This window comes from Lacerta agilis, chromosome 7 (genome assembly GCF_009819535.1).
Source record: "Lacerta agilis isolate rLacAgi1 chromosome 7, rLacAgi1.pri, whole genome shotgun sequence".
NCBI classification, from domain to species: Eukaryota; Metazoa; Chordata; class Lepidosauria; order Squamata; family Lacertidae; genus Lacerta; species Lacerta agilis.
The window spans coordinates 48402565-48414889 of NC_046318.1; the positions used below are offsets into that span (position 1 = coordinate 48402565).

The 12325-nt window shown below is 40.6% G+C and overlaps 1 protein-coding gene across 9 annotated transcripts in view; it reads right to left on the minus strand.

Moving 5' to 3' along the window:
- Positions 1–3505: 3505 nt before the first annotated feature.
- The window catches only part of ST18 (ST18 C2H2C-type zinc finger transcription factor), a 128743-nt gene continuing 119923 nt past the window's right edge, over positions 3506–12325 (minus strand). For 5 of the 9 annotated variants that reach the window (XM_033155192.1, XM_033155190.1, XM_033155189.1 and 2 more), the window contains 4 exons: positions 12049–12137; positions 10859–10962; positions 7295–7438; positions 3506–5845 (listed from right to left, as the gene is read on the minus strand). In XM_033155192.1, the coding sequence (XP_033011083.1) occupies positions 5705–5845; positions 7295–7438; positions 10859–10962; positions 12049–12137 (478 nt within the window). In that variant the 3' untranslated portion in view covers positions 3506–5704. Of the gene's footprint in view, positions 5846–7294; positions 7439–10040; positions 10195–10858; positions 10963–12048; positions 12161–12325 lie in introns of those variants that run through there. The other 4 variants (XM_033155195.1, XM_033155194.1, XM_033155198.1 and 1 more) reach the window with 4 other exon arrangements.

The window sequence follows — 12325 nt, forward strand, 5'->3', positions numbered from 1 at the left end:
TTTTTGTCATGGGCCAGGAGTTAGCTTCACCTGATGAAGAGCAGCCTGAGGTGGGAGACGGTGGAGTGACTCCAACTGCAGCTGATCAGCCTTCAAGGACTCAGAGGAAAACCCTTGGCTACCTTGTAAGGCTGTGTTAGGTAGGTGGCAACCTTCTCCTGACAATTCCAGAGAAATTTATTCCCTTCCGACGTGGTTTTTCACGAGGGTTTTTTTTCCACTCCCACCCACCCAGCCAGCCAATGGATGAAAAAGACAAACTTTCAACATAGCTATAGTTGAACCCATTCTATAGCTGCACAATTGCAATTGAACTCTCTTTTTAAAATGGAGTCTCTCTACACCAGGAGCAGCCAAGCTGAAATTGACAGATTTTACCATCACTAGCTACAAGACAAATCATGCTCAATGGTATTATCGAAAGAGTTACCCAATCAAACTGGAAGACTAACCAAAGCAAACTGGCAGACCAACAACAACAACACTTAGCCAACCTTCACCCTAAGGTTCTAGGGCAAGTTACAATCAAGTAAAATTACAATATTAAAACTGATATTGACACCATCTTTTGACACTCCAAAGGTAGGAAGATGATAGCAGTTCTACTGATAGGAAGACAGAGGGTTCTTCATACTGCTCAACAAGCAAGCAAATGCCGCATTTTCCATGCTATATTAGTCTTGTTTGTTTGTTGTTGTTGTTTTTTAAACAGAATTTATTAGCATTTTCATAATATAACACAAACCCAACCCCACACCTACAAATACAAAAACAAATACAAATACACATAATGTCAGGATTCTTCTTCTTATTTATATACCTTGCAAAAAAAAATTTCTAGTTCTGAATCTTGACGTTTGACTTTCCCCGCCTATTCACCTTCGGTTTTAAATCAATATACTATTTCCTTAACAACTTATCTCTATAAAAAATTTAACTTTACTTAAAAAAAAAGAAAAAAACACAATTATCTTAATCTTTGCATTATAACCTAAATCATAACCAAATATTCTTATAGCTAAACTTATTTCTTCTATCCTTTATCATGCTGCTTTTGACTTAAGATTCAATATCTCCTTACTTATTTAAAATAGTCTTGTTTGTTTTAGACCTTTGTTTTATATTGTTGAATTTTCCAAGAACTTTCAAAATATTGGATATATGTTTAAACAAATAAAGCTGAAACCTACTTGAAAGCATTTTAAAGTCCTCTTTCATGAAATGCCAAAAAAGAAGAGAAATAAGGAAAGGAAAATGGTTCTAACAGTTAACTTGTCTCAGTGATACATGTGCTCATCTCCCCCTGGCTTTCAAACATGCTTTCCATACCACCATTTGCATGCAAAGCTATTTCTCAGGAAATGTGTTATTGGTCTATACTAAGGGCAAGATGAACAGGTGGATAACATTAGTAGGAAGGCCAAAGTCCCTGCATGTGGTAGTACAGCACCTCTAGGAAAGAGAATTTTAGATAAATGGACAAAAAGTGGGTCTATACAGCATTTAATGGTTCAGTCCTTTGGTTCCTGAGTGTGTCCCGGAGGTCATAGGATTTTGCAGCTCTTCCTCTTCGTAGATAGAAAGGGAGGTGCATCCTGGCAGTGTGGAAAGGACCATTCCTAATGCTCTTTCACCATTGGTGAGAAGGGGAGGTTCCCAAGGGCATGTCAGGGCAGATTGGGGAGGTTTTGACTCTTCCAGATCTAAAACTGTTCCATTCCCTTAATACACACCCAAAATGGTGTGGTGCCTCTGTGTTTGTGCAGAAATACACCAGATATGCTGTCCTGGATAGGTATTGAAACATTTTGTTGCAGATGTTTTTTCACTCTGCTACCCTGCTTCCTTCCTGAGACATGATACCTTTCCATGTCTCAGAACGCCACTGGAGCCAACTCCAGGAGGCCATGGGTGCTTCAGCACCCACAATAATGTATTTGTGGAGCTGGGCCCCCACAAATTCAATGGGCAAGGTTGAAGCCCTTCATTGTGGGCACCCACAATCTTCAGTGCGAGACAGTACCTTTGCAAAGTGCCATTAAAATACTGGCTGGCGGGGGCTCTGAACAGTTTCTGTGAGGGGTTTGGAGGGAAATGCAGCAACATATTGTTGCCAGACTCCATTTCTGGCATCAAAGTTTCCTACAGTTAAGAACCACCCGCTGTTTCAGAGAAGTTGAGATCCAGCACACTAAACATAATCTCAAAGAACATCTGAAAGAGAAAGTGGATCTTAACTGCAAAAAAACCTTCATGCCACCTTTTGTGTTTAAATGTATCAGATGCTAAAGGATAGTACAAATTCTGTTCTATTTATTCTTTATTTTTTCTCTTTCTTTCTTCTTTCTTTCTCTTTTCTTTCTTTCTTGTTTCAGAGGCAATTGAACTTTGCCCATGAGTGAAAGCACAATGCTTAAAAAGTGGTAGCTATGGCTTCCTTGGTTGTATTCCCAGTAGATTCTGATATATTTTCACCCCATTTGTACACACCCACACCCACACACCTACCTTGTTCTTACAAATTCACGCACTAATAATTTCGTTCCTGGGTGTTCCATTAAGATGTTAAAGGTAAAGTTTAGAGTACAGGTGTCTGTAGGGTGGCTTGTGGCTTTTATCACCCCTTGCCTTTGGCCATGCTAGCTGGTGCTGATGGGAATTGCAGTCAAACAACTTATAGCTGATGCTACATTGGTTACTCCTGGTTTAGAGGAACCCCACATTTCCAAGGCAAAACAAACAAAACCACTGGCTGAGTTGTTTGTAAGTGTAGTTAGATGTGCACCATACACCCCTGTCTATTGAAGACATCAAAGAACTTGTGGGACCTGTTTCAGTATCAATTTTATTTCCTACCATACACCAAATGTACAGCACAGAACACAGTTTTGTTGCTTTTGATGTAAGAAATATTAATTGTATGAAGAAACAGTATACAAACTACTCCAAATTAAAAAAATGCATACATCATTGCTCTTTACAAAAGGTCTAATTTACAGGATAACTCGTCAATGCAAATTAATCCAACAAAGAAAAGGAAAAGGGAAGGAAGAAGGGAAGGAGGAATCACAGTGCACATTACAAAACACCAAGTACCAAGAAGGCAAATAAATACAAAGATACATCCTGAGCAAACACAGATAAATTAACCTGAAGCCATAGGAAATCATAGTAATAAATAGATAGGTCAGTAGGAGATTGTTTAAATTAAATTAAATATATAACAAATTTCTTAAAATATTTAGTAAATTAACTTTTAGTCTCTGTCATGAGTGAACTTGGTTTCTCTCCCCCCCCAATAATGCATTGAACAGGTATAGCAACTGTCTTTTTTTAAAAAAACAAACAAACAAGTACAATAACTTAATAGCAATTTGGTGTTCTATTTTATATTAGCACATACTGTGATAGCTTCTGTCAAATTGTTTTCTTTAAAAAATAAACACAGCTTCTAAGAACGTTCTTGTCTAAACTAAGGTCCGAGGGCCGAATCACTGCTGCCTCCCGCCCCCCCCCCCAAACATTAACAGCAAGCTCCACCTAATGCAGAACAGCAACCACAGCATGACAGCTGAATGATTGGGGAGAAGCACTCTTGGATAGGAACCCTATAATATAAATGTACGAGTGAAGACTGTGAATGCTTTCATATTCAGTCAAAATATAAAGTAGGCAAATAAAAATACTTTTATCATAGCACAGGAAAATTAAATCACACGCTTGATTCATGTATACATTTTACATTGAGGCACATATGCACATGAGACGTGTGTGCATACCAAAAAAGGCAGTTCAGCTGGTTGTATATATACCTTCTTCTGAAAACGTTAGAATTCTGGAAAAAATGCATTATTACTTCTAATCCCTGAAACAGACACTGGACCCCTGTTTATAGCTGCTTACTAAACTGAGAATGGATATGGGTGATCAAGAGGTCCACCTAGGATGTGCACATATTTCTGAGTGGCTGCCTAAGGACTGTAGCACTTGGAGACATACCCTTATTATGGGATGGTAATCAACTGCAACTATGGTAAGGCTGTCTTTAAACCTCGGCTCCAAACACGTGCAACAACCTGATCCAAAGGAACATGGGATTCTGATACGTATGCAGATCTCTTTTTCAAGCAGAGGTTTTCCCATTCACTTCCATGCACGAAGCAGCAGAGATGCACATTTAGGGGGAATGAGCCGTTGCACAGTGGCCAAGCGTTTGCATACAAAAAGGTCCCAGGCTCATTCCCTGGCATTTCCAGGTAGGCTGGGGAAGTCGCCTGTCTGAAATACTTCCAGCCTGTGTAGACAATACTGAAGTAGATGGACCAGTAGTTCGACTTGGCAGGTAGACGGCATGTTCAAATGGAGCTACTGGAGTAGGGCTTTTTTTTTTCTGAGATGCTACGTCTTAGCAGTCTTAATGGAACTTGCAGTAAATCTGCTCGGAATCACAGCATTCGTGTACAATTAGAGGTAAACCCAATCAGTGCATTGCTACAGTTCATAGATCCAGTCACCAAACGCCATTGCCGTGCAAACTCATTTCACAGCAGTGGGGCTTAGTCCCCCTTGTCAGAAGAGAAAAGCAACTGCAGCCTTCTCAGTTCCTTCCACTCAACCTAGTACAATAACTGACATCTCAGGGAAGATTTGCTCGGCTTAATTATATGTACAAAATCATCAGCTTGGGATGCATTTTTCCAATATGAAACTATATTGATATTGATCAACTGACCAATGTTTTTACAAGGCTCTGTACAAAAAGGAGGGGGGGGGGGAAGCCACAGGTCATTTCAAAGCCTATCACATTAAAAGGGATAAAATTTATATATATATTTTCCCAATGAATGACCATGAAATAGGGGAAAACATATCTTAAATCTCTCTAACCTTCCCTTGAATGGTTTCTAAGGATTATTTGGGGCAGGCTAAGACACACAGCCAAGTCCAAAGGTTTGCTGATTGCTATATTTCATTATTGCTAAAAAATAATAATCACGAACTCTTACAACATGCTGCACTTGAAGAGCTTATATTCTTCCAGCAGAGGGCACCACTCACCTTTGCATCCTTGGTTCATCATATCTCATGCTATTGAAAACCTTTTTGAATTTTTTTTTTGTTAAAATAAAGCTGTTATAAAAAAGCAGGATGTGGTGAAAATAAAACTAGAATCACAGTTCTGTTATTTTTGTTTCTTTCATAGATTTCCCCCTTCTTCCTATACAAACCCAGCAAAATGTTAAATTTACACTATAACTTTCAATCTGTTTTAAAACCCCATTGGAAAATAAATTAACAAACACATTTGTAAAAATATGGCAGGTTGCAGAAATGCTGTTAAAAAATTAAAACAACACGCACGCACACAACTCATTGATTCAAAATAAATTAAAAAAGTAAAAAAATAGTTACACACACTTTTTACATTCACTTTACAAAATGAAAAGAGTGCAAACCATGATGACAACAAAAAGGATTTGTACAGAAATAAATATATTCTATGATCTGAGTCATTGCTGTTAATACAATAGTCTGTTATGTTCTCTGTCCTTTTTATGTCAGCTGGAAAAAAAATAGTGCAATGTTGTAAATTGTAAATGCAGCACAGAAACAAATACTCCTAAAGCAGTCCAGGCGCTCTTTGCAGATTCATCTGGAGTTTGCCGCTGCTAAGTCACTCCTGTTGCCCAGCAGCTTCCTCATCCTACACATGGATACCCTTCACTGCCTGTTTGATACTTTCCAGCAGAGCCTTGCAGTCCGGGGAATACTCCCGTTCCAGATTGCTGTACATATCTGTGAGTGTATTTACATATGCTTCAAAATTCTGCTCGCTGATTGGGCCCTGGAATGAAGATGAAAACACATCACATCTAAACATGGGAGTCAAATATTAGGCAAGGTGTCCACTATTTGACAACTGGAAAGAGAGAGAGAGAATGAGCAGCTCGACATGGAAGGACTGTCTACAGGAAAACAGCAAGTGTTTGACTCCTGCGACCCTCCAAATGTTGTTGGACTCCTCTCATCAGCCCCAACTACAATGGGCAGAGATGTTGGGAGTTGTGTCCAACAACATTTAAAGAGCCATAGGTGATTCCTGCATCACAGGAAGTTGGACTAGATGATCCTTGGAATCTCTTCCAAACCTATATGGCTCTAGATAACCCATTCCTAGTTTAAGCTATTGCCTGATTATGGCCTGTTGCTAGGATCACCACCCGACCAGAGAAAAATGGCCAGGCCATTTTGAATTCTCTTCTTTTCAGAAACAGTCAATTCTTTGACAACAGCTCTTTGGATCCCAGCCAGCCAATGGGATGGGGAACTTCAAATGCTGTGGCCCTCTATCTGGCACTTGGGTTTCTAGCCGCACCATACCCCTTCCCTAGACTACACCTCTCACTGCCCCTCCTTTGCACCCACCTTCAGTGTTTTTGTCTGGCTGGAAATGTGTTCTTGAGCTCTGATCATGCTTTTTTGCTTGCTTGGATAGAGAGGTGTTTGTGTAAAAAGCAGCCTACTGTAGAAACATAACATTTACATTTCTTCCTCGGCTCACTAGTATTTGGCCCTTGGAAGATCGCCCAGAAAGGAATGTGACCCGAGTCTTTCTCACTCCCCAAACATTTCTCTTCTGTGCTTCAGGGTATGGTCATGGTCTTCTCCAGCAGTAGAGGGGCATTACTCACCTGGTTTCCCAATGCCACATGTCACTGCCAGTTACCAGGAGGGAGAGTGAGAGGGGCAAATTAGTGGGAAGCTCAGCATGGTGCATGCACAGCAACACAGCCAATCCCACCAGCACTGGACAGCCAGTGTGGTGTAATGGTTAGAGCGTTGGACTTGGACCTGGGAAGCCAGGATTCAATTCCCCACAAAGCCATGAAACTCTCTAGGTGATCTTCAGATGAGCCAGTCACCATATCTCAGCCTAACCTACCCCACAGGGTTGCTGTGATGTTATTGAGATTTAGATTCTGCCTTTTTCCTTGATACGGAAAAGCTTACAGATAAAATGGAGAAGAGGAGAACCATGTACACCACATTGAGCTCCTTGGAGGGACAGAATTGGGAATGTTGGACTGGCCATGTTGCTACACCTGGTAATTGGAAAGCCAGGTGAGTCCCTGCCATCCCTCTGGCTGCTACTACTATCCATAATTTTCGGCACAACCCAGAGATAGAGAATGTTGTAGAGTTTGAAATTCAGCTTTGACAGTCCTGCAACACGCCGTTGAGTAACTTCCCTGAGCTCCCAGAGAAACTGCCACATTCCCAGCCACAGACATACCATTTGTGGAAGCTGAATGTCGGCCAGACTAGAGATGAGGGCTTGGCTGAGGCCAGCCAACTCCTTCAAGAGGCTCTCGTTGTTCTGCTCGATAAGTTTGTTCTCCTCTTCTATCGTTTTCAGATTGCTCTCCATAGATGTTATCTGAAACCATGAAGCAAAGCAATGTGTGGCGGTGTGAACAGCAGAAGAAAACCAAGGGCTGAAGAGTTCTCAAAGCGCTCCCAGAAATGGTTAGTGTGCCTGATAAATCCTGACACATTTTAGCAGGAAAGTATGCTTTCCAAAAATCCTTTCACTTTTTGCTTTATGAGAAAGCATATTTGTAGTTCCTGATGCAAGTGGGTTCTTCTTTTTTTATTAGTATTATTTTTCAGAATCATCATATACAATCTAGAAACAAAAATAACCCATACCCAACAGAACCAAAAGTCCCTGGTGACCACTGAAAATACATTATGAGAACTTGTGTTCCTGTATGCTACCACAACTTACAACATCTGTAAAACATTTTCATATAGTTGTTTTCTTTTAAATGCACAATTCTGTGTTTTTGTGTGTGATTGATATTGCCCCTGAAGAAGGAAAATTCCCTGCTCCCGCAATATGCATTGGGCCAACACACACAATTTATTTTTCCAGGGGATCAGGCTCTTTGCAAAGTTTTCTCTCTTTTGTATTCCTTCATTCAGTTCTGGTTACTGCGAGCAGAGGGGTCCTTGGCCTAAAATGCAGCTATCAGAAGTGACAGCCCAGGGCAATGGAAGTTGCCTATGCAGAAGTGAAGCTCAAGTCCTTTCCATTCCATGCACATCAATGTCAAAAGGCGCTCCTAATTGGGGCAAGCCATTTTACTGTATTTCTAAGTCAGTGGATTCTGCTGTTCTTTCAGAAGAGGAATATGTTTTAAGTGATGCTCTAGACAGTGACCCTGCTGGAATAAAAGAGCATTGTTTGTGGGAAGCGTGTTCAGAAATGGACGAAAGACTGCAGGCCTCGAGCTGACAACTCAGGAGGAGTGTCTGATTTAAAATGAAGAGTTTTGCCCTTAGGGACTGGGGTAGGTAGGTAGGAAGCAAGCAAGCTGCTATTTACATTGCTGCCTTTTTCTTACAGCATCGCTGCTGACTCACTAAAACAGCAGCAACCCTGGTATTGGCTTTTGAGCTACTTTCCAGGGCAAGGTTATGCTGTTGAGAGTGGCTGAGTTTGGAGACAGGACAGAGTATAAAAACTCAAAATAAAAAAGTAGAATAGGAAATGAAGGAGCTCACTTTGAAACAATTCATTGTAACGTAGGCCAGGCATTATATGTATTATTTTGAGAGAAGCTGAGTGAAAAATTGAGCTTGGGGCTCAGGCCATACATTTTAAACTCTATAATACCACTTTAAGCAGTCATGCCTCTCCCCCCCCCCCCCCCCCCCGCCAAAAAAAAAGTCTGGCAACTCTAGTTTCTTCAGGGTGCTGCAAATTGTTAGGAGACCTCTATTCCCCTCACAAAGCTGTAATTCCCAGTTTCCTGGGAAGAGGGATTGGTTGTTAAACCACTGGAAATTTTAGCTCTGTGAGAGGAATAGGGGTCTCCTAACAAGTCTTAACACCTTAACATACTACAATCCCCAGGATTTTGGAGGGAGGGTGACTATTGGAAGTGGTCCAATAGTGCTTTCAATGTATGGCTTGGATGTAGCCTGAGATATTTTTAGATAGTTACTGTGTCATATAGCGATGACTCTATTCAATCTTTTCTGTCCTGTTTCCTCATTTGATGGAAATACTTATAAATATTTTCAGATGTGAGAACTCCCATAACATACACTTCAGTATACTATTTATATTTCAAGGAGGAAAAATGAATGCACTGAAAACAGTTAACATACCCAACTTAGCCCAACTCAGAGTAGACTAATTGAAATAATCAGGTCCATTCATTTCAATGGATCTACTCTGAGTAAGACTTAGTTGAATACCATCTCTGATTTTTAGCATGCTTGAGGAGCTGTGTATATATATACACACAAACACATATCCTTGGGGAAAAGTTTATTAAAATTTGAATTTTAGATTTAGCTGGTATTTTTTTCCATTCCAGTTGCCCAATTTTACTTACATTGTGCTCATTCATTAGACTAATTTGATGAAACGATGCATTTTTTTAAAGTGGAAAATTTGCCATAAAATATATATATTTGTGGAAATTGAATTGAGCAAATCATTAGTTTTCCGTAACAGCATGGCTTTTTCAAAAATGGGCTGCAGATTCAGTTAAACAACTGCATTAGCAACAACAAATTTGGCTTTCAGTAGGAACATAAAAAAGCCTGCTGGATCAGGCCAATGGCAAATCTGGTCTAATATCCTGTTCTCCCAGTGGCCAACCAGGTGCCTGTGGGAAACCCACAAACAGGTTTCAAGCACAAGAGCCCTCTCCCTGGCTGTGGTTTCCAGCAACTGGTATTCAGAAGTATTGCTGCCTCCAACTGTGAATTTGTCAAATCCTCTTTTAAAACCATCCAAGTTGGTAGCCATCACTGATTCCTGTGGGAGCGAGTTCCATTGTTTAATTATGTGCTATATGAAGAAATACTTTCTTTTGTCTATCCTGGATCTTCAAACATTCAGCTTCACTGGAAGTCTATGAGTTCTAGTGTTATAAGAGAGGGGAGAAATGCCCCTTTCTCTTGCCACTTTCTCCATTCCATGCATAATTTTACAAACTTCTACAGATCGCCTCTTACTCGCCTTTTCTCTACACTAAAATGTCCCAACTCTGCAACCTTGCTTCATAGGGGAGTGACTCCAGGCCCTTGGTTATTTTGGTTGCCCCTTTCTGAACCTTTCCCAGCTCAACAAAATCCTTTTTGAGCTGAGGCTGTATGGCAGTAAAGTAGAATGATCTGAAAAAATTAAAAGCAAAGGTTTGAACCCAGGCATTCTATGAGACCATGACTTTAAACCGGGTGGGTGGAAGGCAGGGAGACCAACTGTAGGTGGAGCTAGACAGATGAAGCATCAACTCCTTTAAAGCTCCAATGAAACCCTCGCTGAACCAGGGAAATGGACCGGACCATATATGGGTCAAGGTAGAAGAAGGCAAAGGCAAAGCCTCCAAAAAGAAAATTGGGCCATGTTGCTTAGGTTCCATGGGCCACAATAATAAGCTGGAAAGTTGCTGTGATTTCCATGCAACTCTGCCCAGTTTGCATGCTGCTGCAATGGTGGATCTATAGGAAACATAGTATATGTTAACAACAGCTTGCAAACAAAATTCTCAATGGTCAACATGCAGTCGCAGTGGCATAGCACAGGGGTAGTTGCCCCAGGTATAAGATTGTTAGCGGGTGCACATTTTCAACACCCAGTGCTGTCTCAATACAGCCATGTGCTTCTATTACTGAGCTCTGTAGAAAACTGCTTCTTCGTGTGAACCAGGCTGGCAACCCACGCTACGCTCCTGTGCAGTAGAATTCACCATCATTGGGATGCCAGAGCAATGCCAGAGAATAGTAGTAGTTTTTGATGTTTGTTTCTAAAGGTTCGATCAGAGATTTTCTTCCTTACCTGTGTCTGAAGTTTCATCATGTCAGCTTCAATTTTAAGGTTGGATTCATTCAGTTCTTTTATTTCTTCATCCAAATGTCTGATTTCCTCCTCATTCTCTAAACCTGCACAAGAATGAGCCAAGTCAAGTGTAAAATCACACCTGACTGAAGAGATGGGCAAATGCTAACCCCTGTGTAATGGTATGTTATAGAACAAGCCTCTTCAGTTAACCTGGTCTCTGGAATCAAAATTGCACATTTGCAATTTGATTCTACACTTAACGGGGTCAGTGTCAAAGCTTCCATTATGGCATGTCAGGGGCAGAGAAGCAGCCATGAAATTTTCCCTTTGCATTGATGGAGCTCAATAGGCCTTCAAGTGGCTGAAAGTGGCCCGCCTGGATTGAAAGGATCAAGCCAGTACCGATATTTGTTGAAGGGCAACCCTGGGAACAGAGTGCAGGTCGCCATAGCTCAGGATGAGGGATAAATTTGGATTACATGTCAATGCAGATCCTTTTATTTTGCAGTTTCTGAACCAATGAGCACACTGAAAAGCAGCGATCCCTCCAAATTTGCACTTTCCCAAATTTTGTTGTGCAGCTCCCCAACCACAGCATGTGCATAAAAATGCACATGTACAGAAATACCTTAGGGGAAATTGCTTGAAAAATGTGTATATTAGGAGAAGCACATATCAATGTGCTGATGAATTTTGATAAGGCCTGTTTTTATTATTAAAATTGTTGTTGGTTTTTATTATTATTGCAAATTTGACATGGAAATCTGGTGGACCAAACTGATGATTGGAAAGATGAGACACAGATATAGGCAAATTTGTCCATCTCTACCTGTGTCCTGTTCATTGTGAGGCAGTACAAAGTACTTTTAATTAAAATGTTCAAATGAAAGGCACAATGTAATTATATATATTTTTAAGTAAACCAAACATTAAATTAATTAATCCAATTATGTGTCTTCATTAGGCAGGCAGCAGAGGGGCTGTAGCTCTGTGTTTGCAGAAGGTCCTGCTTTCAGTATACAGCATCTTCTGTGAAAGAATATATGGTAGCTGGACAGAAAGACACTTTTTCTAAGACCCTAAAGAGCTGCTGCTGGCCAGAGAAGACAGTACTGGGCAAAGACATACTCATTTCCTTACTCCCAGTTTCCAGCGTCATATATGTACTGCTTTTGTTATCTTCTTACCTCCACTTGCTTTCAATTTGATGGTCATCAGTTCTTCAGATATTTTGCCCTTTTTTAAGGCTTGTGCATTCAGAGGGCATCCAGACAAACTGAAAAGAGTAGGAAAGGGGACCTATTTGAAAATTGAAACACATTTTTGATTGCTGTATCTCAGCTTCCAGGGTCTTGGCAGTACAAGTCCATTTTATTGTGCTGCTTGTAAGCTGCAATCCTATATTGCTTTTACAGTGTTACTGAGCGCAGAATATTGCCAATGACCTAACTGGTTGTGCAGTTA